Source organism: Mytilus trossulus, chromosome 7 (genome assembly GCF_036588685.1).
Source record: "Mytilus trossulus isolate FHL-02 chromosome 7, PNRI_Mtr1.1.1.hap1, whole genome shotgun sequence".
Classification (NCBI taxonomy): Eukaryota; Metazoa; Mollusca; class Bivalvia; order Mytilida; family Mytilidae; genus Mytilus; species Mytilus trossulus.
The window spans coordinates 44,753,404-44,779,483 of record NC_086379.1 but is presented as its reverse complement, the minus strand read 5'-3'; the positions used below and the strand labels follow the sequence as shown (position 1 = coordinate 44,779,483).

Below are 26,080 nucleotides of genomic sequence, written 5' to 3'. Positions count from 1 at the left end.
CTACAAGCTTATAAGCACACATTTGAAGGAGTTGGTACCACAAAACATCCATCTAACATATGAAGAGTATAAATAAAGTGGTGGTGAGATAAATGTATAATATTGAGGTAATGTTGCACGATACAATGTTCGATAAATGCAACACAAATTGATTTTAAAGGAGCCAACCAGCTCTCTGGTATGCTTAACCCTGACTTGTCTGTATTATAAACTTAAAGTAAATTCATAAAAAGAAGTATGTGAAATAAACCTATTAATAGTGTGACTTGAGAGTATCATTGTAAGAGTACCATAGTCGACAGAAAACGCCAATTTTTTTTTATTGATGTTTGCTTAACGTCAAGCGGCAAATATTTTATGCATGTTCAATTATTTATACGGACGGTTATTCCAGTAATAGAAAGTCGACCTTTAGCTTTAACCAAAGAGCTGTTATAAGGGTTCTTAATGTACAGAGCAAACCAATCTATACGAGACATCGGATTTAACATCTACATTCTTGTCGAACGTGGCTACGTATCTGTATATCCCGCACATCCAAACGGATTCCCCACTTTGACAATGGTTTTACTGCCGGTTGGACTCTCTCTTGAAATTCGAAAACACAGAAGCTAATTTGATGTCTAAAAGCAAATTAACATATTTGCTTGTGTTACTCTTCTAGAGGAAAAGGATAATAAATCGTTTTCAAATCACTCGGTTCATCGTATGATTTTTTTTGGGGTTGTCTTTCTTTTTTCGAGTAAGAAACTTGCATAGCCCGACAAGCCTACCTCTCCAATGGCCACCAGACAAAACTGTATGCTATGTTATCTGAGGTATTTTGTCGACTATTTTTAATTTGTTCCATGCTATTTTCTCTACCGGTAAAACAATTTACGGTTAATGAAATTATAGAATAAGACAATTAATAGCTACTTTTAATTTTTCTTGAAAATGTGACAAATTATGTGACTTCACAGTTTAACACTATAAGATTATTTCGAAAGAGTTTATTTGAAAGTCTATCATAGAAGATATATATTTTTTAAAGATAGCCAATAAGGAGTTATAGCAAGAATATCACGATAGAAAATAATGAAGGCCACAGTCTACAAATAAAAAGAGAAAACAATCGGAAACACATGTTTTTGATCAACAATTAAACTTTGAATACAGCATAAGATGTACAGATTTACGATATAGTCCAATCAACAACTGTATAACTGCAGAAAGAAAACGACTTGTAGGGATATTTTAAACAAAACAACTATGTTTAATTAAACAAAGGCATGTCAAAGTTTTGACATTTTTTCAAAGTTTAACCAAGTTTTTTACTGCATAGTCCGAGATTGCAAACATAATCGTCCTCGGTCATTTCCATTTGACCATCAGAACGACCAATGAAGAGTTAAAGACATCCTATGGATCTACCAAGCATACAGGCTATACTTCTGCAAAAGGAGACACAGAAAGCTGCAAATTAAAAAGTTTAGACAGCATTTTTTTTTATTGCAAGGAGGTACAAATTGTAGGACCAAATAGCTAGAACAATGAATAAAACTTATATACTCTGAATAGCTAAATAAAGGCAACAGAAGTATACCGCTGTTCAAACGATATAAATTCGGGTTACAACCTTAAACGGAGGGAATTAAGGTCTACTAAGAGAAAAACAACGGAACATAAGAACCACTGAAGTGTAACAAAAACAAATACAAACATACATAGACATGGTCTATTAAATAAAAACTGCCATATTCCTGACTTGGCACAGGATATTTTAAAAACGCGATAGTTGGTTGAACCTGGTTTTATGGCTAGCCAAAGCTCCCGCTTATTTTAAAAAATAGAAAAAAATATCGCTAAAATGACAAAACTACGTGACAGAAATACAATATATACAATCGCAAATACACTTATCACAGAGAAACGAATAAATAAATACTGTAGTAGTCAATTCCAACCTATAAACAGCAGAATAACATTGGACATCTTCCTTTTTAACAACAGTGCACACTGTGTGTGCGTCACCACATATATAATCTAGAAATTCAGAAAATTGTATGAAACGAAATCCAAAAATTTACCATTGTTTTCACAATACTATTTCAAATAAATACAAATAGCTGAAACGATGAATAAAACTTCAGTACTTCAAAAAGCTAAAACTATGAATAAAACATCCATACTCCTATTAGCCAAAACCGTAGATGTAATACATCTATGGGTATTATATATGCTAAAACTATGAATAAAAGTACTCTAATAATAGGTTTGCGTGTTTCAAATATTAAAGGTTTATTCTGTGATTCATGCTAATAACCAATAAATATTGGCATTTAAAGTCTGCTTTCGACTGGAAAATACAAGCTTATTATCATTTATAACTGTCACAATATATTTCTGTATATGTAAACACATTATGACCATGACACATTGTCTCTTACAATAATGATAAGAAGTCGTTTTCGTCAATTTTTCTTTAAGGTCGTTTATGGAACCGAAACATGCCGAACAGGTAAGATTAACTTCCGTTTCATCTCGAGTTCATAATATTTCATAATCATTTGCTTTTTTGTAATTTTTGTTCTAGATACAAGTTATTTTTCAAAACATATTGTTTTAATGTTTGCATAGTGGTCCTAGATGGTTAGTCCGTTATCTTTTGACACATTTCTATTCTAGATTTCGAAGTGAATTTGATGTGTTTACCTGTAATATACAATTGAGAGTATCGACATTTATGAACTGTTTCTCCACGACAATTATTGTGTCCGAACTAGTTGTACCTGCATGAACTGTTCAAGTTCAAATTTGATTATCATATATATAAATGTCTGTATTTTGATACGACTTGAAGAAAATTTTAAAGAAACTTGAAGGTCATTTTGATAAATTTGCTCATTTCGTTCCGATCAGTCGAAAACTAGACTGTCAGATATTTTATTTTGATAATTGATATTCAATTGTTTTCTTATCTGAAACACACAACGCCAAAATGCAGCCAAAATTTATAAGGTGATAATATAGAGAAGCCTTCTAAACGTATTGTGCATTGCAAAATATTCATCTTGCATGCATTATGACGTTGTGCTAAAGTTAATTTAGCCTCTTCATGGAGACCAATTGAGCATTGTTAGAGTGAACACCTTGACCAGTCTCAAGTTTTCTATTTTGTGTTTTTTGTACTGTTGTTTGTAATTAACTTTTTGAACCATGGCGCTGTTTATTTATTTTCGACTTACGAGTTTGAATGCCCCTTTGTTATCCGAGGGTATCACCAGCCCAGTAGTCAACACTTCGGAGTTGACATGAATATCAATAATGTGGTCATTTTTATAAATTTCCTGATTACAAAAGTTTGAATTTTTCGAAAAACTAAGGATTTTCTTATCCATGCATAGATTACCTTAGCCGTATTTGGCACAAATTTTTGGAATTTTGGATCCTCAATGCTCTTCACAATTTTGTACTTGTTTGGCTTTATAAATATTTTGATTTGAGCGTCACTGATGAGTCTTATGTAGACGAAACGCGCGTCTGGCGTACTAAATTATAATCCTGGTACCTTTGATAACTTTATCTTTCGACTCTCTTTTATGACCAAATGGTTTGCAGTATTGGTTCAGAACCGTGTGTAAATTAAACATATTTAGTCATTTAACATGTTTCCGTGCTATTCTGCACATGCATATGCTTGTTTTTGAATTAGTTTCCAAGATAATATTTCCCGAAACAAATAAATAACTAGTACTCTAAAGCGTCTCGCTATTCCTTTGACGGTTTAACGGAATTGATCGATCAGCTGTGATCATTCCCAATGTTGGCAAGGTTCGTGTTGCTTAATATTGTTTCTGTTCAGTGTTTTGAGGACTTATTTGTTACGTCGTATATCTGTTTGCTTTAACGGGCACTTTACTTTAACTTATAAGTTTGTGATGTACTTTTTGTGTCTTCTAACTTGTTTTATTTTGATCACTTTTATAACGAGAAAATCATTAGGTAAAAGTACTATGATGTAATGAACAGACCTAAACCAGGGTAATTCCATGTATATGCTTACTTGCCAATTTTGTCAATTATATCATTGGTATTAAACAGCAACCAAAGTACTGAATGTATTACGTCAAATCGATAAGGTCACACTTCTTATTTTTGTATTTTAAGTAAAGTGCTTATCATCTGCTCTTTGGTATACACACTTATTTACAAGTGTATCGATACCTTTATTGATGGACTGTTACGCAACAACGTCCAATTGCTATCTTATTGGTCATGACGCATTCATTGATTCATTGCATATGTTCCAAATTCACATAATTTACATAACGTCTTGAGGAATGATTGAAGTAATTGAAAATACGTTCTGCTATTTTCTTTCAATTGGACGAAACAAATAAATGTCAGATTTTTTTTGGATGATTGATTTTCAAATTTATTCTTTTCTCAGCCAACAAATCCAAATGCGCTCAAACTATAAAAGATGCTATTGTTGCGCCTTTCAAGTTATATAATGGCAGATATCATGACTGTTGTGGGCAATCTAACCCTGTCCAAATCACTACTCGATTCTTCGTATAAATTAAGATCATTCATTCACACATGATTGAGAGAAATATTTCCTCTTTCATGTTTTGTATTTTATAGACTTACTTTTAATTTCGTACATTTTCGTTTTTAGTTTTATGCCATAACGTTTTCAGTTTAAAATCGATATATGAGCTTTGAAAGTCCGCTTGGTAACTTCTGTGGTTTTTTTTTTAGTGTAATTCAATTTGCCTATTTAGAATCTAATGCATTCTGGGTAATATTTTCAATAACGTACGTCAAAACGTTGTGATTGGTTTAAAACGTTCTACGGAAGGGAAATGCAACCAATGATGTAACGTTATTTTCATTTTGGTGAACAAACATTGAGATTACCCATAGTCCTTTAGAATCTGGTACTTTGAAATGATATACATCTCTAATCCAAGGCAATTCTATGTTTACGAATTGTTGTCAATTTTTGTCAATTTTCTTTAACGTTAAAGAGCAACTGACGTACATGTATTACGTCAAATCGATTAAAAGGAACTTCCACATTTTTAATAACTTAAGTTTCATTCTAATAAGTAAAGTGCATATGTATTCTACTCTTTTGTGTCAACACTTATATCTAAAACAGATGACACAAACATCGTTATTATCAGCGATGTTAGGCATAACAAAACCCTCTACTCATTCAAACTTAGATTTAAAGTTTATCCAGTGTTATAAACAATTAAGTAAGATATCGATAGCACAGGTCTCGAAAACAAAAATATATCTCTAACCTAAATTCTTCTCATATACAAAAGGCTACAATTCTTGCTGTATTAAAAAAAACCCTTTCTTTTAGCTTCAAATGAAAACTTCCCTCAATCCCACATATTAATAACTGCTCATTTTTTAATGACAAAAAAAAATATAAGAAGCCACGACTTTTCTGATTAAAACCTAAAATGAAATAAAACGAAGTAGGAATTTTTTTCAAATAACTGAGGATTTTCTTATCCCAGGTATAGATAACATTAGCCGTATTTGGCACAACTTTTTGAAATTTTGGATCCTCAATGCTCTTCAACTTTGTACTTGTTTGGCTTTATTAATATTTTGATTTGAGCGTCACTGATGAGTCTTATGAAGACGAAACGCTCGTCTGGCGTACTAAATCATAATCCTGATACCTTTGATAACTGTTATGAGTTTTTTTTTTAAATGTCAATCTTTATTCTCTATTTAACCTTTCATTTTTATGACGTAAACATTCAATATGTGTACCGCCAAATCATAGTACGTTACATCCGTTACAAAAATATTTGACAGTTGTTGGAAATTAATCCTAAATTTCAATGCAGAAAAATAATTTCTGGGTCATTCAAAAATACCTTGGGAGTTTCAGAGCACCATTATTTTTTTATTTGGTGTTTCTATAGAATATTTAGTAAACTTGAGGTTACATGATTACTAAAGCTTGTACACATATAAATGGGAAATGACAATTTGATTGATTAATTTCCAATGTTATTGTCTTATATGCAATGAAATGTAATGTGAAAATTTGACTATAGTAATGGACAGGATAAAACTTTTCTCATGCCAAGTATTTCTTTATTTGAAACAAAGATGAATTCTGCACAATTTTTTGAAAAGTGAAAATTTAACCAAGACAAATAGGAGAGACAATGATGGTTCTAGTATTACACCTGAAATGTACGTTGGTTTGACGTACAGCCTTTATCAAAATTAATGCTATGTTTATAAATTCTTGTAATTTTTATCAATATATCTTGGAGGTTCAAGAAAACCTGACGTACATGAAATAGGTCAAAACGATAAGGTGTCACTTCCATATATTTACTAATTTAAGTTACATTTTTTTAAAGTGCATGTTATCTACTCTTTGATGTAAACACTTATTTAATGCAATTGACCTAAACATTCCCAGTCTTAACTTTATCAGCGACTTAAGTTACAGAACACTCAACTTATCCAAGACCATCCAAAAGTAGAATGATACTGATACAATGGTACAAAGGGATTAATAAGACATCGGAAGTTTTAGTTTTGAAAGCAAAAACGATATCCCTCTATGAAACGAGTGACTGGTGAAAAATAATGGTTATCCAATTCTTGATCCAATGCATGTATTTATCATAAACTTAGTCTTCTGTGCACGATTTTATCATTTTTTACGCAAACATATCGTATAATCGTCAATTTTTTTCTCTCTGTCTGTTCTGAATATATTATGGCTTATTATTTGTCGTGTTTTGAAGCCGAAGTTTACCGATTGCCACCTTATAGTAAACACTCAACAAAGAAGCATGGATATTGAGCACGTGTATAACATGTAAAATCAAATAATAGTTTATTTTAATGAGAGATCCATGCGTATTGCGTATTGCAATCACCGGATTTTGACGAGACAGTCGTGCTAAGGTCACTTTGCAAACGGAAAATATGTCGGCAAATAATTTGCTTCCTGGAAGCAATCAATTAAAAAAGTTGACTTTATCTAAATGTAGACAAATTAAAAAAAAACTCAACAAAAAGGATATGTACATAGGTTTTATAATGATAACTATCCATTTACTTAAAAAACATATGCATTTTTTTTTCAATTTGAGGTTTCATATGACTTTAAGGTTTTATAATATACATAGATAGTTACAATTATTTCGATAATAATATGAAACTTTCTTTAACTTCAAATGAAAACTTTCCACAATCCCTTATTCTAATTGCTGTTGATTTAAATCTGATGAACTAAAGCCAAAAAAGGTTCAATAGTTAAAACGTCATGACTTTTCAGATGAGAGAATCTAAAACCAAATGGTATAAAGTATGTAACTATACCTCAATTTTATCAACGTTGCCAATGAAGATCAATCTAAAAAAGCGCTACGGATGTAAGTTATCGATTATATTTTCTAGCATTTCGATTACGCTGATCGTGGTCTATTGATTCATTGAATGACGTTTCATCAGCTCAGTAGACAATGCTTCGGTACAACATGATTTATAACAAGGCTTTCCTTTATAACATTATTAAGAAACTCAGGTTTCCACCCTCAGGCAAAGTTGAACGACTATGCCTTCTGTTGGTCCACATGAGTATATAGACCATAAACATCATTTACTTACATTTTATTTTTTGTAGACCCAATTTTCCTTCAAATACAAACATGTTGAATGTGATGCCCTTCTATGCAAACATTACAAAAATACGTAAAATGGGCAATTGTTTAACGGTAGTATTTATGCAATGCTGATTTGTTAAATTTATTATTAATTTTTGATTAAAACATTTAACATTGTTGTTCATTTACTGTGTACTCTAAATACTATTATGTTTTAATAACTTTCAGAATTAAACAAGCAACAATACAGGGGAGAATCAGATCGGCTATTGATACTTTTGATAAGGTTTTTATTATTTACTGTTCTACGCGACTTATTTCTAATCGAAATCACTATGTACAAAATTAAGAAACATTGAGTGAGACATTATTAAACTTTTAGTGTGAATGTGTGTCTTTTATTATATTTCTGACCGTTTTTTTCGTAAGAAAAATACAAACATAATTCCTACTCTTCGTCCCTTTCAGAGATTTACGGACGCCTTCGTGAGTTGGTTGATCGGTATGGAACATTTTTATCACAGACTTAATCATTGTTATCCTAATGTGACCCTTTTCCCCAGATTGTGACATTACCGAATTTATACTTACCTGAGCAACATGACGGATGCCAATATCTGAGCAGGATCTGCCTATTATTCCCAAGGTTTGGTTCGTGTTGCGCAGTGTCTAATTTTCTGTCTAGTGTTATGTGGAATTCTCTCATCTTTTTCAATCTAGTTCATTTTTAAAGAGAAAATTCAATATGTATAAATGTAATTAGGTTAGATATACAGCTCTAATCTTATTCAATTTTATGTATATCAAATCAAATCAAATTCAATCAAATCATTTTATTGGTGTAAAATCCAAATATTGGATTGTTACTAAGACAAACATGACAATCATTACAAACATACAATATTTAAATGTAAACAACATTCATATTCTATAAGGCTATATTTCGATGATGTGGAGGAGGTGATACTTTTGCAAATTTGAAAGTACAAATGCAAAAGTTTATAATGCAGTTGTTATTAAATATATCATAACAAATTTTATTAGAAAAATATAAAATAGTCATAGCTTTGTTACATCGGCTAGTTTTTCGTATCAGCCAGGCTATTTCTTAAATTATATAAATCATTAACTCCCTTTACAATAGTTTTAGTTATGTCATACTCATTAAATGTAAACATAAATGCAATTTTTTCCTCATCAGACATTTTGGTGAAATCGGGAACTATAATTTCAACTTCCTGAAAAAAGCAAAGTGATATTCATCTTCCACCTCAGATAGGACACAATCTTTTTCCAAAGGTAACCAGTTCAATATTTAGATAACTATTACTTATTCTTATTCTTATAAAATTTGATATCAGACATCGATCTTAATCTATTAATGAAAATATTTCTAATTTGTATTTTTTTTTTTTATTAATTTTCTGTTTGTTCTTAGTTTGTTTCCATTAGGGTTATTTTAGTCGTTAAAAGATATATGAATTCTTGTTAAATTTTGTCAATATTTCTTCTCCGTTATAGAGCAATAGACGTATATTTATAACATCAAAACGATATCCAATAATTAAAGTTACTCTTTTTTTTTTAAAGTTAAGTGCATATGATATACTGTTTGATGTTTATTTAACATAGTTGAAACAAACATTGTCAGACTTGACTTTATTAGGTATACACAGCTACTTTTGTATAGGTACTATTTCTGCACTAATATATGAAGTACTGGAAAATTACTTTTAATATTTAGTGCTATTTCATTTCTTAAAATATATTGTAGTATTCAGGTACCTGTATTTTACAGTACTTGATTTGTACAACATATTTTTGGTACAGAAATAATACCAACAGTGATCACAATATTCCATGTTTGAAAATCGTAACTGAAAGAGATTTGCAATAGAAAAACTTTCCAGTACTACAGATTTTGGGTACAGAAAAAGTATCTATGCAAAAGTAGCAGTGTAAATAAAACACTTAACTTATAAGAAATTATAGCAAAGTCGAGCTAGCGAAATAAAGGGATAAGTAAGATATCAAAAGTGCAAGTCTCGAGAACAAGACTGATATCTCTCTTACGTTCTATACTAAACAAAACGTACCAATTCTTGTGGCATCAGCGGATAAAACATAACTGAGTAACATTACGGATGCCACTATCTGCGCATGATTTGATTACGATTCCGGAGCAACTGAGAACATACCAGATTTAAGATAAGGCTCGTGTTGCTCAGTCTAAAGGTTTCCAGTGTAGTTTTTAATGAAGTTTTTATTTTTTTTTTGGGGGGGGGGTTTCGTCTTTTTGTCTGTGCCATGACGCTGTCAGTTTTACTTCTACTTCGACTTCTCTCTTCACTTTTTACCTAGTTAATTTTTTTTGGCAAGACATTTCAATATGTAAAATGTAATTTGGTTTGATGAACAGCTTTAATCCAGGGTAATACTATGTTTATGAATTCTCTTCTCCGTTCAAGAGCAACTGACGTACATGTATTACGTCAAACATTAAAGTGACACTTCCATATATTTAATATTAAAGTTAGATGTTTTAAATTGAATTGCATATTATCTACTCTTCGGTATAAACACTTATTTATTAATATAGTTGACACAAACATTGTCATACTTTACTCTGTTAGGTATAAATAAACCACTCAAATCATCAAAAATCAGAATTAAGTAGAATAAATAAATCGGTGGACTGCATGTAAGTAGGACATCGAAAGTCCAAACACGAGATCTCTTTTTTTATATTATAAAAAAGATATGATTTTTTTTCACAAAGAATATAGAATGCCGTTAAATGAAGCCTTAAATGTATTTACTAGTGAAGGTAAATCTAGAATCTGCGAATCATATAAATTAAAACTTATTCAGGACTATTATAGTCAATTCCTTGATACTGATAGGATTTATAACATGATTAAGAGACATATTTCCATTGAACTTCCGGTGGGCGCATGTCTACCTTCGAATTATATTTCTGAGGAATATTGCCGTAACAAATTATATACATTATTTCTTCCCTTTATCCCTTTGTGTAAGATTTAAAGACATTTTCATGAATTGGTTAATCGTTATGGAATATCTTTGTCACAGATGAGCATGGGTATTATCCATTTATCATTACCCCGATCCCAATCTCCCCCCCCCCCCGACTGTGACATCACTACATTTGTACTTAACTGAGCAACATGACGGATGCCATTATCTGAGCAGGACCTGCTTATTGTTCAGGAGCACCTGGGATCACCCACAGTTTTTGGTTAATTTCGTGTTGCTCAGGGGTTTTTTTGTGAAGTGTTTTGTGTGCTTCTTTGTCTTTTTGTTTGTTTTATTTTTTCAATACCGCTATAAATTTTACTTCTACTTCGACTGTTGAATGTCCACTTGGTAATTTTCTCCTTTTTCAACTAGTTTTGTGACGAGAAAATTCAGAACGTGAAATGTACTTTGGTTTGATGTACAGCCCTAATCCAAGGTAATTCTATGTTTATGAATTCTTGTCTAATTTTGTCAATATTTTTTCTCCGTTCAAGAGCATCTGACGTACATATATAACGTCAAATCAAGAAGGTGACATTTTCATATGATATATTTAAAAATTAAAGTTACATATTTTTAAGTAAAGTGTATAATATCTTCCTTTTGGTGTAAATATCTAAGATAGTTGACACAAACATTTCAGACTTAACTTTATCAGCGAATTTATGTAATTGAACATTTAAAACCCATTCAAAAGTAGAATAGCGTCTATCTAATCAAACTAAGGGCTTAGTTAGACATCGAAAGTGTAAGTCTCGAAAGCAAAAACGACATCTCTCTTACCTAAATTTCTAAATATGTGATGTACAAAAACTTACTTTTTTTTGCAAAATTAAATCAAAACCCTCAAAAGTCACCAAAAGTCAACTTCCATGTATGCCACAACCCCTTGAGTTAACTACTGTGAATTTACATCTGATGAACTATAGACTTAATAAGGTCCAAAGGTAAGATAGCCTCGATTTTCCAGATGAGAGAACATAAAACAAAGTATGAAGGTATACCTCTACATTTTCGAAGTTAAGCGTTCGTAAAGTCTGTAAAATTGCTCAGATCCTTCGCGGCAAAAGTTTACAAAAGCATATAAAAAGTGCAACTGTTCAACAATAGTATCAATGATGTGAAAGATGGAAGGAAAATTGTTGATTATTTGTGTGAGAATATTATATATAGATATACTGCTCATAATGACATTTTATTGATAATTTTCTGAATAGACCATATAAGTTAAACAAATAAAGAGAAAGTTGGCTTATCTTCTACAAAACGTGCTAATTTCATTTATTGGTCCTCACGCCGGTGTCTCTTTTAATCAAGTAGTCATTGAATAAGTAACTTGAATCGCACATTTCAAGCGTTGAGAATTGGGAACAAATGTCTATAGTTCAAAATTTACCTTAATGTTTACACACGTTACTATGTTAATAGTTCATAGAACTGACCCTTATTTACATAACACGTATATCTATTAAAATATAATGCCAAAACAAACATGGAGTTTAATTTGGAATGTCACAAAACTTTCGTTTCCAGGAACATTTTAATACAATCTCCTAATTGAAGGCTTTTTTGAATTTTGTGTTTCTGTAAGTCAATGATTCATAATAGTATAACCAATTTCATTCATTTTTGATAATATAGTAACCGCGGTGTTCTTAACATTGGTATTTTGCTTGCACTTGAGAGCAAAGTCCTCAAACAACTATAAGAATGTTGATGAGGGAAAATATCAATAACGATCTGTACACCAATATGTCGTTTAATGAAATTGGAAGCCTTGCGCATTCGTGTGTCATGCTTTTCAGTATTATATGATCAAATCGCTGAAAGACATCTCTCCAAAACTATTTAAAAAGTATCATTCTACATTGACAATAAAAGCTTGGTGTAAAATAGATACATTCATTCGGACTTGTGCCTTCAAGGATTTTCTGAAACTAGTAACTAAATAGCTTGAAAATATGTAAGACATCACTTGCATGCAAATTCAAGATAGATCTTGAATGCAAATATATTTTGCTTCATAAAAATGAAATCTTGCTATGACGTTTTAGAGTAATTGTACAGGCAGTCTGATAAAGCCGGTGGTTGTTTTGGCCTGTGCGATATGAATAAATCAAACGAATCTAGTCCGAATGACAACGTTTAATCATGACCCGCGTTTATGGAAATTTTCGAGCTCTTTGCATCTTAAAACAATTTTGCACCAACTATTTAGAGAATAGTTTGGTCCTCATTAATCGAAATTAAAGTGTTGCAAAACTTTCTTCGAATAGTGTTTTTATTTCAACTTGTTCCCCTCCAGAAAAAGCATAAATCATTTGCCACTGGAATTTAAGCATACTGAAATTAATCTGTATTATTTGCATTTGTAAATTATGTAACATGTATTTGCTTTTTAGAATTTTTTTCTATATAATCCCGTCTTTGATTTCGTTTTGGAAATTCCAATTTTTTAGAAGACGAACTTGATTTGCTGATATCTTATTAAATATTGTTTTTCTATTTTGTTTGTCGGGAAAGGCAATGCTTCAATAACGTATAATATAGTATTCCGGATGAGTGCATTACGCAGTAAACGATACGTCATCTGATCAGCTGCAGGCATACAGCAGGATTGTGTTTGTCTTGGAAGTCAACATTTCCGACATTTCCTCTCAACAAATTATTAAATTGTTCCGTACAAATTAAAAGGCATATAACCAATTAATTGTTTCCAGGTATAAAATGCAGATAACTAATTGATTTTTTTCACAACTCTTTTGTTTTAGACTGACCAACATCAGTAGCTCACTCCAGATTTTCAAACTGAAATTTTATGTATTGGAAAAAAATACATTATAATACCAGAATATTAAACGGAATCCGGAATAATGATGATACATTGCAAAAGTATCCCAGGAGAACGCGTAATTGTCAACAGTAGTGTAACAGATCTTCTGAAACTATTTGATGCACCTGAAATCCATTCAAAACCGATATTAGAAGTCACTCTGAAGATCATATTTTATATAATTGCAATTGCCGGTGACATCGTAGGAAATTTTATAGTCATTTTAATTATAATATGTCACAAGAAAATACGAACAACTACAAATATTCTTATCCTGAATTTAGCAATTTCTGATATTATGGTGGCGTTTTTCTGTATGTGGGTACATCTTGGAAACCAGATTTCTCCTATGTGGCCATTTGGTGCTTTTATGTGTAAATTTGCAACCTTTGTTCAAGGTAAGTCTAACATGCAACTTTTCATATTATGTGTTGATGTTTACAACTTTTTATAAATATTTTTGGCGGACTCTTCGTGTCTCTAGTTTTGTTGAAAATATGTTCTCTATTCGAGCGTCACTGCTAAGTCTTTTGTAGACGAAACAGGCGTCTCGCGCAAACACAAAATTTTAATCCTGGTACCTATTATGAGTTAATTATTATCAGCAATATAATAATCGTTCTTTCCCTTGACTCTACGCGGGAGGACATATGTTGAACTATTTATTTATTATCCTTGGTGGACTCTTTGTTCTTTAGTTGAAATATACTCTTTTTTTAATAGCATATCAAAATAAAGTAGTCACAACAATAAAAGATGCGTTCTTTTCCTAAATTCTTGAACGGAAGGACGTCGGTTCAACGTTAGTTTAAATTGAGCATTTGCTGCTTCTCCGCCTAGTCCCAAGTACACGGCAAACCGCTGTATACTATATGATGTTTAATTATAATCTTGCTTTGTGGTATAAATTTGTATTGTTTTATTTATACGCCTTCCACTCCTCGAGGTATAAATGTGCATTTCATCAATTAAAATAATAAATAAAAGCAAAGACTGTTCGACTCAGAGTCCGTATAATGATTCATGTGTTTGACTTGAGATCCAGCTGCGAATCATTTAGCAAAAATCTTAGGAGAAAAAATACTCGTAAGTTGTGAACTTTTCAGCATAACTTACGATGATTGTTTAATACATTTTGCGTTGCAGTCTAGTAAAAAGCAGGCATATTCATAATAACATTAACAAATTAAAATGTTTTAAAAACATACATTGTAAACAATTTTTGCATGAATTGCATGTCCTTGATTTTTGAAATGGATTCGTTATCAAAGAAAAAAAGAAAATTTAATGAAAAATACACTGTGTATCAACTTTTAAAGAGTCGAGTATTATATGGTCAATTTGCTATTGTTGCTTTTTTCCCCTAGAAAACATCTTCTAATATATTACATATAAGAAATATATACCGTTTTTTTATTTCAGTTCTATCAGTTACACTCAGTGTTTTAACCCTAACCTGCATATCAATAGAGCGGTTTTTAGCTATAGTTTTTCCGCTAAAAGGAAAGATGACAATACGCGGAATATACATATCAATTTCAGTAACATGGCTAAGTTCGCTAGCGATTGCTTCGCCACATCTTTTTATTCACGAACTGGTAGAGATGCAGTTCCGGAACAGGAAAGACACAATTTGTCAAGAGTCATGGCCAAAGTACTACACTGACACTAAATGTAAAACAGAAGAACCTGGGAAGAAAATTTATTATACAATTGAGGGCGTGGTCATGTATTTCATCCCCATACTTGTTATGATAGTTGCCTATAGCATAATAATTATGAAGTTAACATTTAGAAAAATTCCTGGCAATATCACAACAAGTTCGACTTCATCACATGACAAAATCAGAAGAAAAGTAAGTTGTTTTATTCTTATTTATCTGTTGTTGTGTTTTATCCAATCTGCTTTCTACCCAATTGATGACTCCAACTCTTTTATCGTCATAATCTGTAACTTAATATACCCGAAAAACGTAAAAATATTAATCGATTGCCAAAACAAGATAACTTTTCATTTACATTTGAAAACAGGCCATTTTCAGATAGTTCGGGTTAATACTATTATTTGATAACACGGGCGGGCATTGAAATGTCCTCTTCCTCTTCCATGAGATGAACTATTACATTCATAAAAAAACTTGAATGGAATCTCCGATAACCTATCTGCAGGAATAATGTGGCTTATTTATTTAACCAAACATATATAAGAACGCATTGCCATTCCATTGCTACATTTAAGGTTACTCTCTTCCATTTTCCTTTTCAATTAATGTGGCACATTAAACTGACTAAAGCTTACTCTAAATCTACCAGGTTATTCTAAACATACTAGCTTACGCACTTATCGTTTTAATATTTGTTTTAAGGTTACAGAAAAACTTTACTGTTTCAACGACAGTAAAACATGTAATACATAGAGTAAAAAATAGTGAACGCACTCGAGAACAGAGAAACAGCATCATTGGCAAACAAAAGTGTTTGTGTATATTTTAGCCTGTTTTGAATTGTCCTTACAGATTTTGCATGAAATAACCAATTTAATTCATAGCAAAGTTGAATGGAATCTTCTATGGTATATCTGCATTCATTAAGTGGGTCGCAAATAAAACTTTATCTAACTCAATCTTCATATAAGCATGTTTCGTCGTCGTTACATTAGTTTTAAATTCACTAAATCATCCTATTATTTACGTAAATTTATTAAATGCAAACAAATGTAAAAACATAAATTCAGAACAACGTAGTGACCATATCTTGTATAATATGTAATAGTACTATTGCCAAAATTCAAAGTTCCAATGTTCAAATCAGCTATTTAAAAAAAAGTTTAACAGCTCTTGCATGTGATAAGCGATTCCATTCATAGAAAAGTTGCAGGCATCAAGTAGCTCATAAATAAAACTTTCTTTAACCCAAACTTCTTAAATCAGGAATTTAAGCATGTTTCATCGTTGTTACGTTTGTTTTAAGGTTACTAAACCATCTATCAATTTAATTTTTGGCATAAACGTTCAGAAGAGTTAGTAAAAAAATACTCGGAGAAACAGTTCTATTGCCACAAATAGAATTCCAATCATCATATTTACTTTTGATCCGTTCCGATGGATCTTGCATGTGATAAGCAATTGCATTCCAAAAAGAGTTGAATGGAATCGTCAATCAACTAAAGCTGCAGGTAAAGCGTGGTTTATAAAAAACGCTTAGTTTAAATAAATCTTATTATAAAATAAGACATATAATCAAGTATTGTCATTAATATGTTTTAATGTTTCTAAACCATCCTTTAATTAACGTGTTCACTGGCAGGGGGAAAACAACTAAAAAACATGCAATCAACTTAAATTTCATAAGTTTTTGTAAACTTATACTCAATTTATAGAGAAACCTATTACAAAAATGATAAAGTTGGAATGCTCATATCAACTACTTTTAAAATGGAATTGTGCATGAGACTTTTTAAAATGACATTCTTAGAAAAAAGTTAAGGGGATCTCCGATCATCTAGCTGCAGTCACATAAACCTGACTCATAATTAAAGCTTAATATAACAGTTACAAATCAAATTCAGAAAACTTAATGAACAAGAACTCTATAAGAGAGAAACAGTACATGTCATTTGCCAAAAATTTCCTTTGCATGAGATGAGTGATTTCATTCCAAGAAAAGTTGAATGAAATATTCAGTCACATATAGCTGCAGGCAGCACGTGTTTTATCAATAAAGCTTAGTACAAATCAATCTCCTTAAATAAGACATGTAAGCACGTACTGTCGTTAATTTTTTTTCAATGTTCCTAAACCATTCTTTCATTAAATTCCTCAATGGCAGAAAAAAACATACTATAGATAGCAATTTAAAAAACTTGGTAAATAATATACTCAATAGTAGAGAAACAGTACTATTGCAAAACAATAAAGTTGGAATTTTCATATAAGCTACTTTGAAATGAACTCTTGCAAGGGATAGCGAACTCATTCAAGTTTAATGGAATCTTTTATACTGTTTGTGCTAACATGAATTATCATTGATATTGTTATATTTATAAATTAACAGTTTACAAAATTTTTTGAAATACTAAGGCTTTTCTACCTCAGTCTTAGCTAACCTTAGCTGTATTTGACAAAACTTGTAGGAATTTTGGTCCTCAATGCTCTTCAACTTCGTACTTTATTTGACCTTTTTAACTTTTTTGGATTAGAGCGTCACTGATGAGTCTTTTGTAGACGAAACGCGCGTCTAGCGTATATATAGAATTTAGTCCATAACGTTGCTCATAGGTAAAGCTTAATCTAACTTAATATTTTTAAATCAGAAATATAAGAATATTTCGTTGTCGTTATATTTGTTTTAAGGTAATTAAACCATCCATCCAACTTATTTTTAATGATAGGGAAAAACAGTAAAAAACATGCATTAAAACTCGAATTCAGAAACCTGAAATACCAAGAAGTCGATAACAACGAACCAGTACTATTGCCAAAATTTAAAGTTTCAATGTTCAAATCAGTACTATTTCAAATGTCCTTCCAGCTCTATCATGAAATTACCTATTCAATTCATAGAAAATTAAATGGAATATTATATTGTTTAGCTGCAAACATAACCTGGCTCGTAAATAAAGCTTTCTCTTACCGAACCTGTTTAAATCATGAATAAAAGCATATTTCGTCGTCGTTACATTTGTTTTCAAGTAACTAAACCAGCCTGCCATTTATGAGCAATTCTGTAAAAAAATATCCCTGTATAGGAACTCCCTTTGTGGTTAAATCTGTGACACTATGAAGTTTCGTGAATAGTTATAATCCCAGAATGGAAAGGTGATATGCACTACTATTTTATTCAATGGTCTAAATAAAGGTCTGGGCGGCATATTTTCAACATTTATATGCCCTGAACTTCTAAGAGTTTAAACTTATACTAAAATTCTATACTACCCCTACCTCTATTCCAAATTGTAGGCGCTATACCATGTTTTTCTATACTCGTAACATTCTTAAGTCAGAGAGATCATATCTGGGGAACAAAAACGTAAACAGATTAACATATCTGTGAATATAATATATTTCCCCAAAAGAGGCGTGGCTTTTGAAACAGCTGTATTTACAAAGTGCCACCTTTACTTAATTTTCAAAGGCAATCAAATAGTTATCAAAGGTACCACGATTATAGTTCAGTACGCCAGACGCGCGTTTCAAATCATGTACAAAAAATTAAATTCAGAAAAACTTAGTGGATCATAATGAAACAGTTCTATTCCCAAAATTGAAAGTTTCAATGTCCTTATCCGCTAATTTTGAAATGTTTAACAGCTTTTGCATGTCATAATCGATTCCATTCATAGAAAATAAACTCATCATTGCTACCAGGATTAAACTTTTATATTTACGCCAGAAGCGCGTTTAGTCTACAAAAGACTCATCAGTGACGCTCGAATCAAAAATGTTTAAAAGGCCAAATAAAATACGAAATTGATGATCATTGAGGACAACACATTCTAAAAGTTTTGCCAAATACAGCTAAGGTAATCTATTCCTCAGGAAGGAAAGCCTTCGTAGTTTCAAAATTTCAAATTTTGTTAACAGTTATTTTATTAAAAGGAACATATCAATGATAACTCATGTCAACACAAAAGTGCTGACTACTGGGCTGGTGATACCCTCGGTATTGAAAATATGAATAGAATATTCTATCATTTAGTCATTTAGTCATCACGGGGCTCATAAATAAAGCTTACTAGAACCCAATCTGCTTAAATTATAAATATAAGCATATCGTCGCCGATACATGACTAAACCATCTTTCCATTTAATTTTAACCATGGCAGAATAATAAACTGAAACGTGCAGTAAAAATGGATTAAGAAAACTGTGAACAAATATTAAGTACCCGATAACAGAGAAACAGTACTCATGCCGAAAACGAGCGTGTCAAGGATTAAAAAAATCAGCTAGTTTTGAATGTTCCGACAGGTCTAGCATGGGATAATTAATTACTGGCCCTTTCAAAGAAAAGTTGAATGAAATCCTAAATCCCCTATAGCTGCAGGCAGAACATTAACGAGGTTCACCAATAACGCCTAATCTAAATTTATCTCCTTGAATAAGACATATAAGAACGTACTGTCGTTGATTTGTTTTATAGTTTCTGAATCTTTCTCCCATTTATTTTTGCAAGGGTTAAATAAAATCTCAAAAGACAGATTTTTTTTTTAATAAAAATCAAAGTCAGAAATCTTGGTGAACTAGCACGCATATGGAGCAGGATCTGTTTACCCTTCCGGAGCACCTGATATCACTCCTAGTTTTTGGTGGGGTTCGTATTGTTTGTTCTTTAGTTTTCTATGTTGTGTCATGTGTACTATTGTTTGTCTGCTTTTCTTTTTTCTCATTTTTTAGCCATGGCGTTGTCAGTTTATTTTAGATTTATATGTTTGACTGTCTCTTTGGTATCTTTCGTCCCACTTCAACAATAGAGAAACAGTGTTATAAAAAAATAATAATGGAGTAATTATATCAGCTAGTTTTGAAATGAAATCTTTCATCGGGAAAGCGATTACATTAATTTGTGTAAAGGTTACTAAACCATTATTCCATTTACTTTGTCAATGACAAATAAAACTGTAAAATCCTTAAGTATTTTTTTTAAACCTAGCAAACAAGAATAATATCAAGAAATATTTCAAATGATACAAGATGTACAAAATATTATTACTATCTGACTATGTGAAGACTTCAATTTTGAAGGAAAAGAATCTGCATCTTGGAATAACGACAAGTTTTACTTCTAATGCGGGTTTCCTCTAAGGAGCAAAGGAACTTTTGTATTTTTATATAATTATAAAGACATCTATTTCTTACTTTTATGTTACTTTTAAAAGCAATAATAATAGTTTTTTTCATGCTTCTGGTTCTTTACAGGTTATTCGAATGTTATTGGTTGTTCTTTTATCATTTATAATATGCTGGACACCCCAACAAACATTTCTCCTATGGGACGTTTACAGAAGCCGTAACGTAGTATGTATATATTTACCATTTTATTTGTCAGTTGAATCTCTCATACTTTTAAAACAAAACGAATGTGTAACTTGAAAATTTACTTGTATTTATGTAATAGCACTCATTATAGTTTTTGTTGATAGAACCGTGAAAATACTTCACAACAAGAATTTATTTCTTAAAACATGTATAAGGATGTAGGAATGACCCAGCTTTATCGTCGAGTGTCAAATTCACTCTGTTTGATACAGTTAACGTCAAAACACCCTTTTTTCGTCGTCATTTAGGGCATCATACATTTGAGATACCGTTAGCATGGTTACCATTAATGGTCATGCGAGAACTCCTTCCTATTCTCTTATAACTTCAATATACATATATGTTTCTTTAATCATGACCAACTTTGTTTTTTTCATTTACAGCAAATACCAAAATACGTCATATCATTAAAGTATGCCGCTGTATACCTTGCATATTTTAATAGTGCACTCAATCCTATAATATACGCAGGGCTGAATGAAAATTTTAGAAAAGGCTTCAAAGAGGCGTTTAAATGTCAACTGTGGGGGAAAAGAAATCAAATTCGTCCAGGTTAGTAATTTCCATTTTTTTAAACAGATTTAATGGTCAGATCATATGTTTTCGTACATCAAATTAATTCGTACTATGCATGCTTTTTGAATTAAGACGTCACAATCGTTCTGTATAGTACAAAAACCCATGGGACGAGGATAAATATTGGTCAGTTCAGTAGTCAGTGCTTCGGTACTTGTATGATTTATAACCTTTATCTTTCTTTGATTCTCTGTTGACAAATTTGGAAACTGGTTTTTTTTCTAATAAGGTTCCAACTACCTCAGGCAAAGTTGACTTCAAATCGAATAGACTATTAGAGGACGTTGTTCCCTTTTAGTCATAAATCTCAACTTTAAGAAAGTGTTATCAACTTTCAAAACTGAGTTTGAGTGTTGTGACGATAGATAAGTAAAAGAAAATGTTATGAAATTAAAATGATTGACCTATTCATGTGCTTAATTCTTATCATACTTGTGTAATAGCTTTCAAATCTTGTATGAGCGAATTTTTATTTATTTAAACATTTATATAAAGAGACATTTATTGACATTGACAACCATACCGGATTTGTAATAAAATAAGCAATACAACTTCACATGTGGAGGAGGATCTGCCTACCATTCTGGAGAACCTAAGATCACCCCTATTTGTTGGTGGGGTTCGTGTTGCTTAGTCTTTGGTTTTCTAGGTTGTGTCTTCTGTACTATTATTTGTCTGTTTGTCTTTTTGATTTTAACCATTGCGTTGTTAGTTTATTTTCTATCTATGAGTTTGACTCTCCCTCTGGTATCTTTCGTCCCTCTCGTACATATTCGCCTTGGAACGCTATTAGTGAGTTACAATGTTCTGGCGATATTTACAAATGTCATCGAAAATACGGAGAAAATACCAAAGGAACAATCATCAATCAAAGTTCGAAGGGACAACACCATGGCGAAACAGAAACATGATGAATGACAGTATGTCAAACAACGGCCAACAAAACACTAAACACAAAAAAAAAACTAGAGACAGACCATTACAATCCATCCAAAAAAAAAACCGGAAGGTAAACAGTTCCCGCTTTTCTTCTGGCACTCGTTGTTGGGTGAATGGCAAGCACATCTTCGAATGTGGTTTATGACGCGACCACAAATAAAAAATATTCATAATGAACTGAAACTTAATGTTCTGTACTGTAATCATATGTCAACGATGTCATGGTAGGGAACGCAAGCCCTGGCATATTGAAAAATAAATACATAACTTTAAAAGACTCCTTGAATTTCAATTTATCAATTTTACAATGCACATCGTGTGGGTGACAGTTATAGTGGAAAATGTCATTTCATTGACCTTTTCTCAAATACATAAGGAAATAACATGACCTCTAATCTCTACTGTATGTCAAAAACAATTACATATTTTACTCTTCTCACAAAATCTTTAAAATCTTATTTTTTATATAGTTACAGGTCCAGTGACACCGTTAACTGTGAATGTTTCCAGCTTTCAGAATATCAGTTCAGTTATTACAGATGATGGATTGGTTGATTTATAAAAAAGCATTTATATGTATTTATATATGCAAAACATTCAAATTATATTGAATCAATAACACCATTAACAAGACTTTATATATATATGATACTAAACCCCTTACGGGAAGGATTGTGCCTGATGTTCATATGATGAAATCATAATCTTTCAGTCAGTTTAATTGAAGTCTGGAGCTGGCATGTCAGTTAACTGCTAGTAGTCTGTTGTTATTTATGTATTATTGTCATTTTGTTTATTTTCTTTGGTTACATCTTCTGACATCAGACTCGGACTTCTCTTGAACTGAATTTTAATGTGCGTATTGTTATGCTTTTACTTTTCTACACTGGTTAGAGGTATAGGGGGAGGGTTGAGATCTCACAAACATGTTTAACCCCGCCGCATTTTTGCGCCTGTCCCAAGTCAGGAGCCTCTGGCCTTTGTTAGTCTTGTATTATTTAAATTTTAGTTTCTTGTGTACAATTTGGAAATTAGTATGGCGTTCATTATCACTGAACTAGTGTATGTTTGTTTGGGGGCCAGCTGAAGGACGCCTCCGGGTGCGGGAATTTCTCGCTACATTGAAGACCTGTTGGTGACCTTCTGCTGTTGTGTTTTTTTTATTTTGGTCGGGTTGTTGTCTCTTTGACACATTCCCCATTTCCATTCTCAATTTTATATACATGCAAGTAAACTTTGTTGACAATATCATTTTTGTTTTTAAGCAAGACTTAGGTTTTCGATTTTCATATCAGTTATATGCTGTGAAAAATAGTTTTACAAATTAAAGAAATAAAGTACACGCATTCTTATTTTTGTCATTTAAATATATAACGAGGATAAGTAAAGTTAATGTATAATTTTAGTATATGTAGTATCTTCGAAGAAGAATCTAGCGTGAGGGAACTCGCGGGTCTAAATCATTTTTTTTTATTCAATATAATATTTCTCTATATTTTTCTATAAATGAAGTTTATCTTATACTTAATAGAAAAAATGAAACAATTAAATGGGGTCACCGTTCATTTACGCTCACAATCTGCCTTCGAAAGAAGCAAACATTTTTGTTAATGTCCTTTTTTTCTGTTGAACTAATAGGAGAAATAGCGGTAATATCGAAATAAGAAAAGAACTAAATCGCTAAAATTTCACAATTATTTAGTTTATGTACAGCTTATTCGAAAACAACAATAAAAATATAGGTCACCGATGAGTTAAAAAAAGGTATTTCAATTTTAATGGCAAAAAATGGCATTTTTTGCATCAAAGGGAGATAATTTGGAGCTTTTTCAATGATATCTACATTTTAAAATTCACTTGGGGCTAACACGAATTGATTTTTTTAATGATTTTTGTACCATATGATAAAATAATACTTACGTAAGGTAATAAATAAATTTATAATGAAAAATTAATGTTTATTTTTTTTTCTGAAAATCTTATACCCGCGAGCCTTTTAAATTTCATATAAAAAATGTTCTTACATTTACAAAATGAAACGGATTAAAATATGTAAAACGGTATTATTGTTTTGGTCATGGTGAATTTGTTTAGTTTCCTTTAACAAAACATTTTAAAATTCTGATCAAAATACCTGGTCCGAATTTTAGTGCGCATGTCACGTGTTTCTGTGCACATGTAGACCGGAAGTTTGTGAAGTCATACGTATACATAACGTTTGAGAGCACCAACACCAGAACGACCCACACAGCAAAGGTCGTCAACGGTCAAATAAACACCTTTGGTGGGCTTTTCTGTTTATTTCAAGTGTACATTTATTTTCCTGAATAGTTGATTGTATAAAACATTTAACAAGCAAGAACAAGAATAATAATAAGATGATGTATTCAAACTTCAGCATAAATTTGGGTGCTAATTGTGAACTACACATCACTTCTGTGTTTTTCGTTGTAGTATAAATTAACCGACCTTTAGTTTTCTGTATTGTTCTTGGTATGCACTTTCCGACTTTCCGTACTTCGGTCTTTTAAAAAGTGGAGCAACAAACGCCATTTTAAAGTTCTGTCATAGATAATATTTTTGTGATTTTATCTTTTTTTATCTACATTGTCTAGTTCTAAAATTTGATTAATTTAATGTATCTAATAGCGAATATATTATAAAATAACTCTAACTTATAATGACTTCTCACTAAAACAATAAAATAGAATGAAAATGAAATCGAAATCGAAATTGATAATAAAATGTTTTATAATTTCTATTTCCCCCCAAACCATTATCATTGCAACAGATGTCAATTTTCACTTTGATTTGAAGGAATGGAATTCTAAATTTGGCTAGATAAAATTCTATTTATGAATTAAAATGAAGAATGAAATTTTGAAGATATAACAGTATGGATGTGGACAGCACGTTTCATTTCTAATAATAGTAATCGTCGTCCAGTCCACTGCATTAGTGAAATAGTTTGAATATTTGAAGTTCTTATTGGGCCAAATTTAAAATATTATGCCCTCAAACTTGTAGAGTTATGCTTGCTGCTTTCTCGCTTAGAACTCGGTATTAACGAGTAAATTTAAAGACAGATCGGTTTGGAGTCGGAATGATAGATTTCAGTATTGTGTATACGTAGATTAGTATGCGCATGTACATTTATTTCTATTTTATCAATTTTTTAGATGTATATATATATATATGAATAAAGCGAGAATTTTGGTATTCTTCATTTAGACGTCAACATAATGTCATTACAGCTTGCCCCCAAATATACCAGAAGAGATATAAAATAGAGCAATATACCAAAATACAAGCTTCTATAATGTACAAGTATTTTCATAAGGTTTCTATATGTAATAGTTTTAAGGGCAGGGTCGCTACGACAAAAGGTGAATTTCAACTTATTGTACAAAACAGTTGCAAAAATAATAATATGTAGATAATGTGGGGAAAGTGTAGTCACGAAACGCAATCTTCTGTGCACAACCGGTATGAAGGACACGCTTTATACAAAGTGCTACAAAATTTGCACGACCGAAATTCATTCATCTAACATTTTTAACAAGAGTACATTTTATCATACAAATTTAAAATTAAATATCTAGCTCTTAATATGGGCGAACAATGTTACACCCTTTTCTATCTGTAACATAATTTACTGAAGTACATACGTAGTGATGACGTAAATAGAATGACAACACAACTTTTAATATACTAAATCCATAACCTTATTCCAATTTATATCAATTACAAACCACTTTATGATATTAGCGTCTATATTTAATAAATGTTCCACCCTGTCAAGGTCACCCCTGTCAAGAACAGACAGTCCAAAGTTCAAAACTGCTAGTGATAGATATTCTGCATTGTCAGTGTATACGTTGCATCCAGATTGACCAATTTATGACAAAACGAAACATCATAATAGTAAATGATTTCTTTGCTAAAAAAATGAAGTTTCTAGAAATTTTGCATTAGTTTGCATCATAAATCGCTGAATTTTAATTATAAAC

The 26,080-nt window shown here is 31.4% G+C and overlaps 1 protein-coding gene across 1 annotated transcript; it reads left to right on the top strand.

The window, feature by feature from the left end:
- The first annotated feature begins 2,412 nt into the window (after positions 1-2,412).
- Positions 2,413-22,632, top strand: LOC134727060 (substance-P receptor-like). The gene is made up of 6 exons (XM_063591445.1): positions 2,413-2,500; positions 13,457-13,916; positions 14,941-15,374; positions 20,436-20,534; positions 20,939-21,107; positions 22,541-22,632. The coding sequence occupies exons 2-6, from the start codon at positions 13,559-13,561 to the stop codon at positions 22,630-22,632; spliced, it is 1,152 nt and encodes a 383-aa protein (XP_063447515.1). The 5' UTR covers positions 2,413-2,500; positions 13,457-13,558.
- Positions 22,633-26,080: the final 3,448 nt, after the last annotated feature.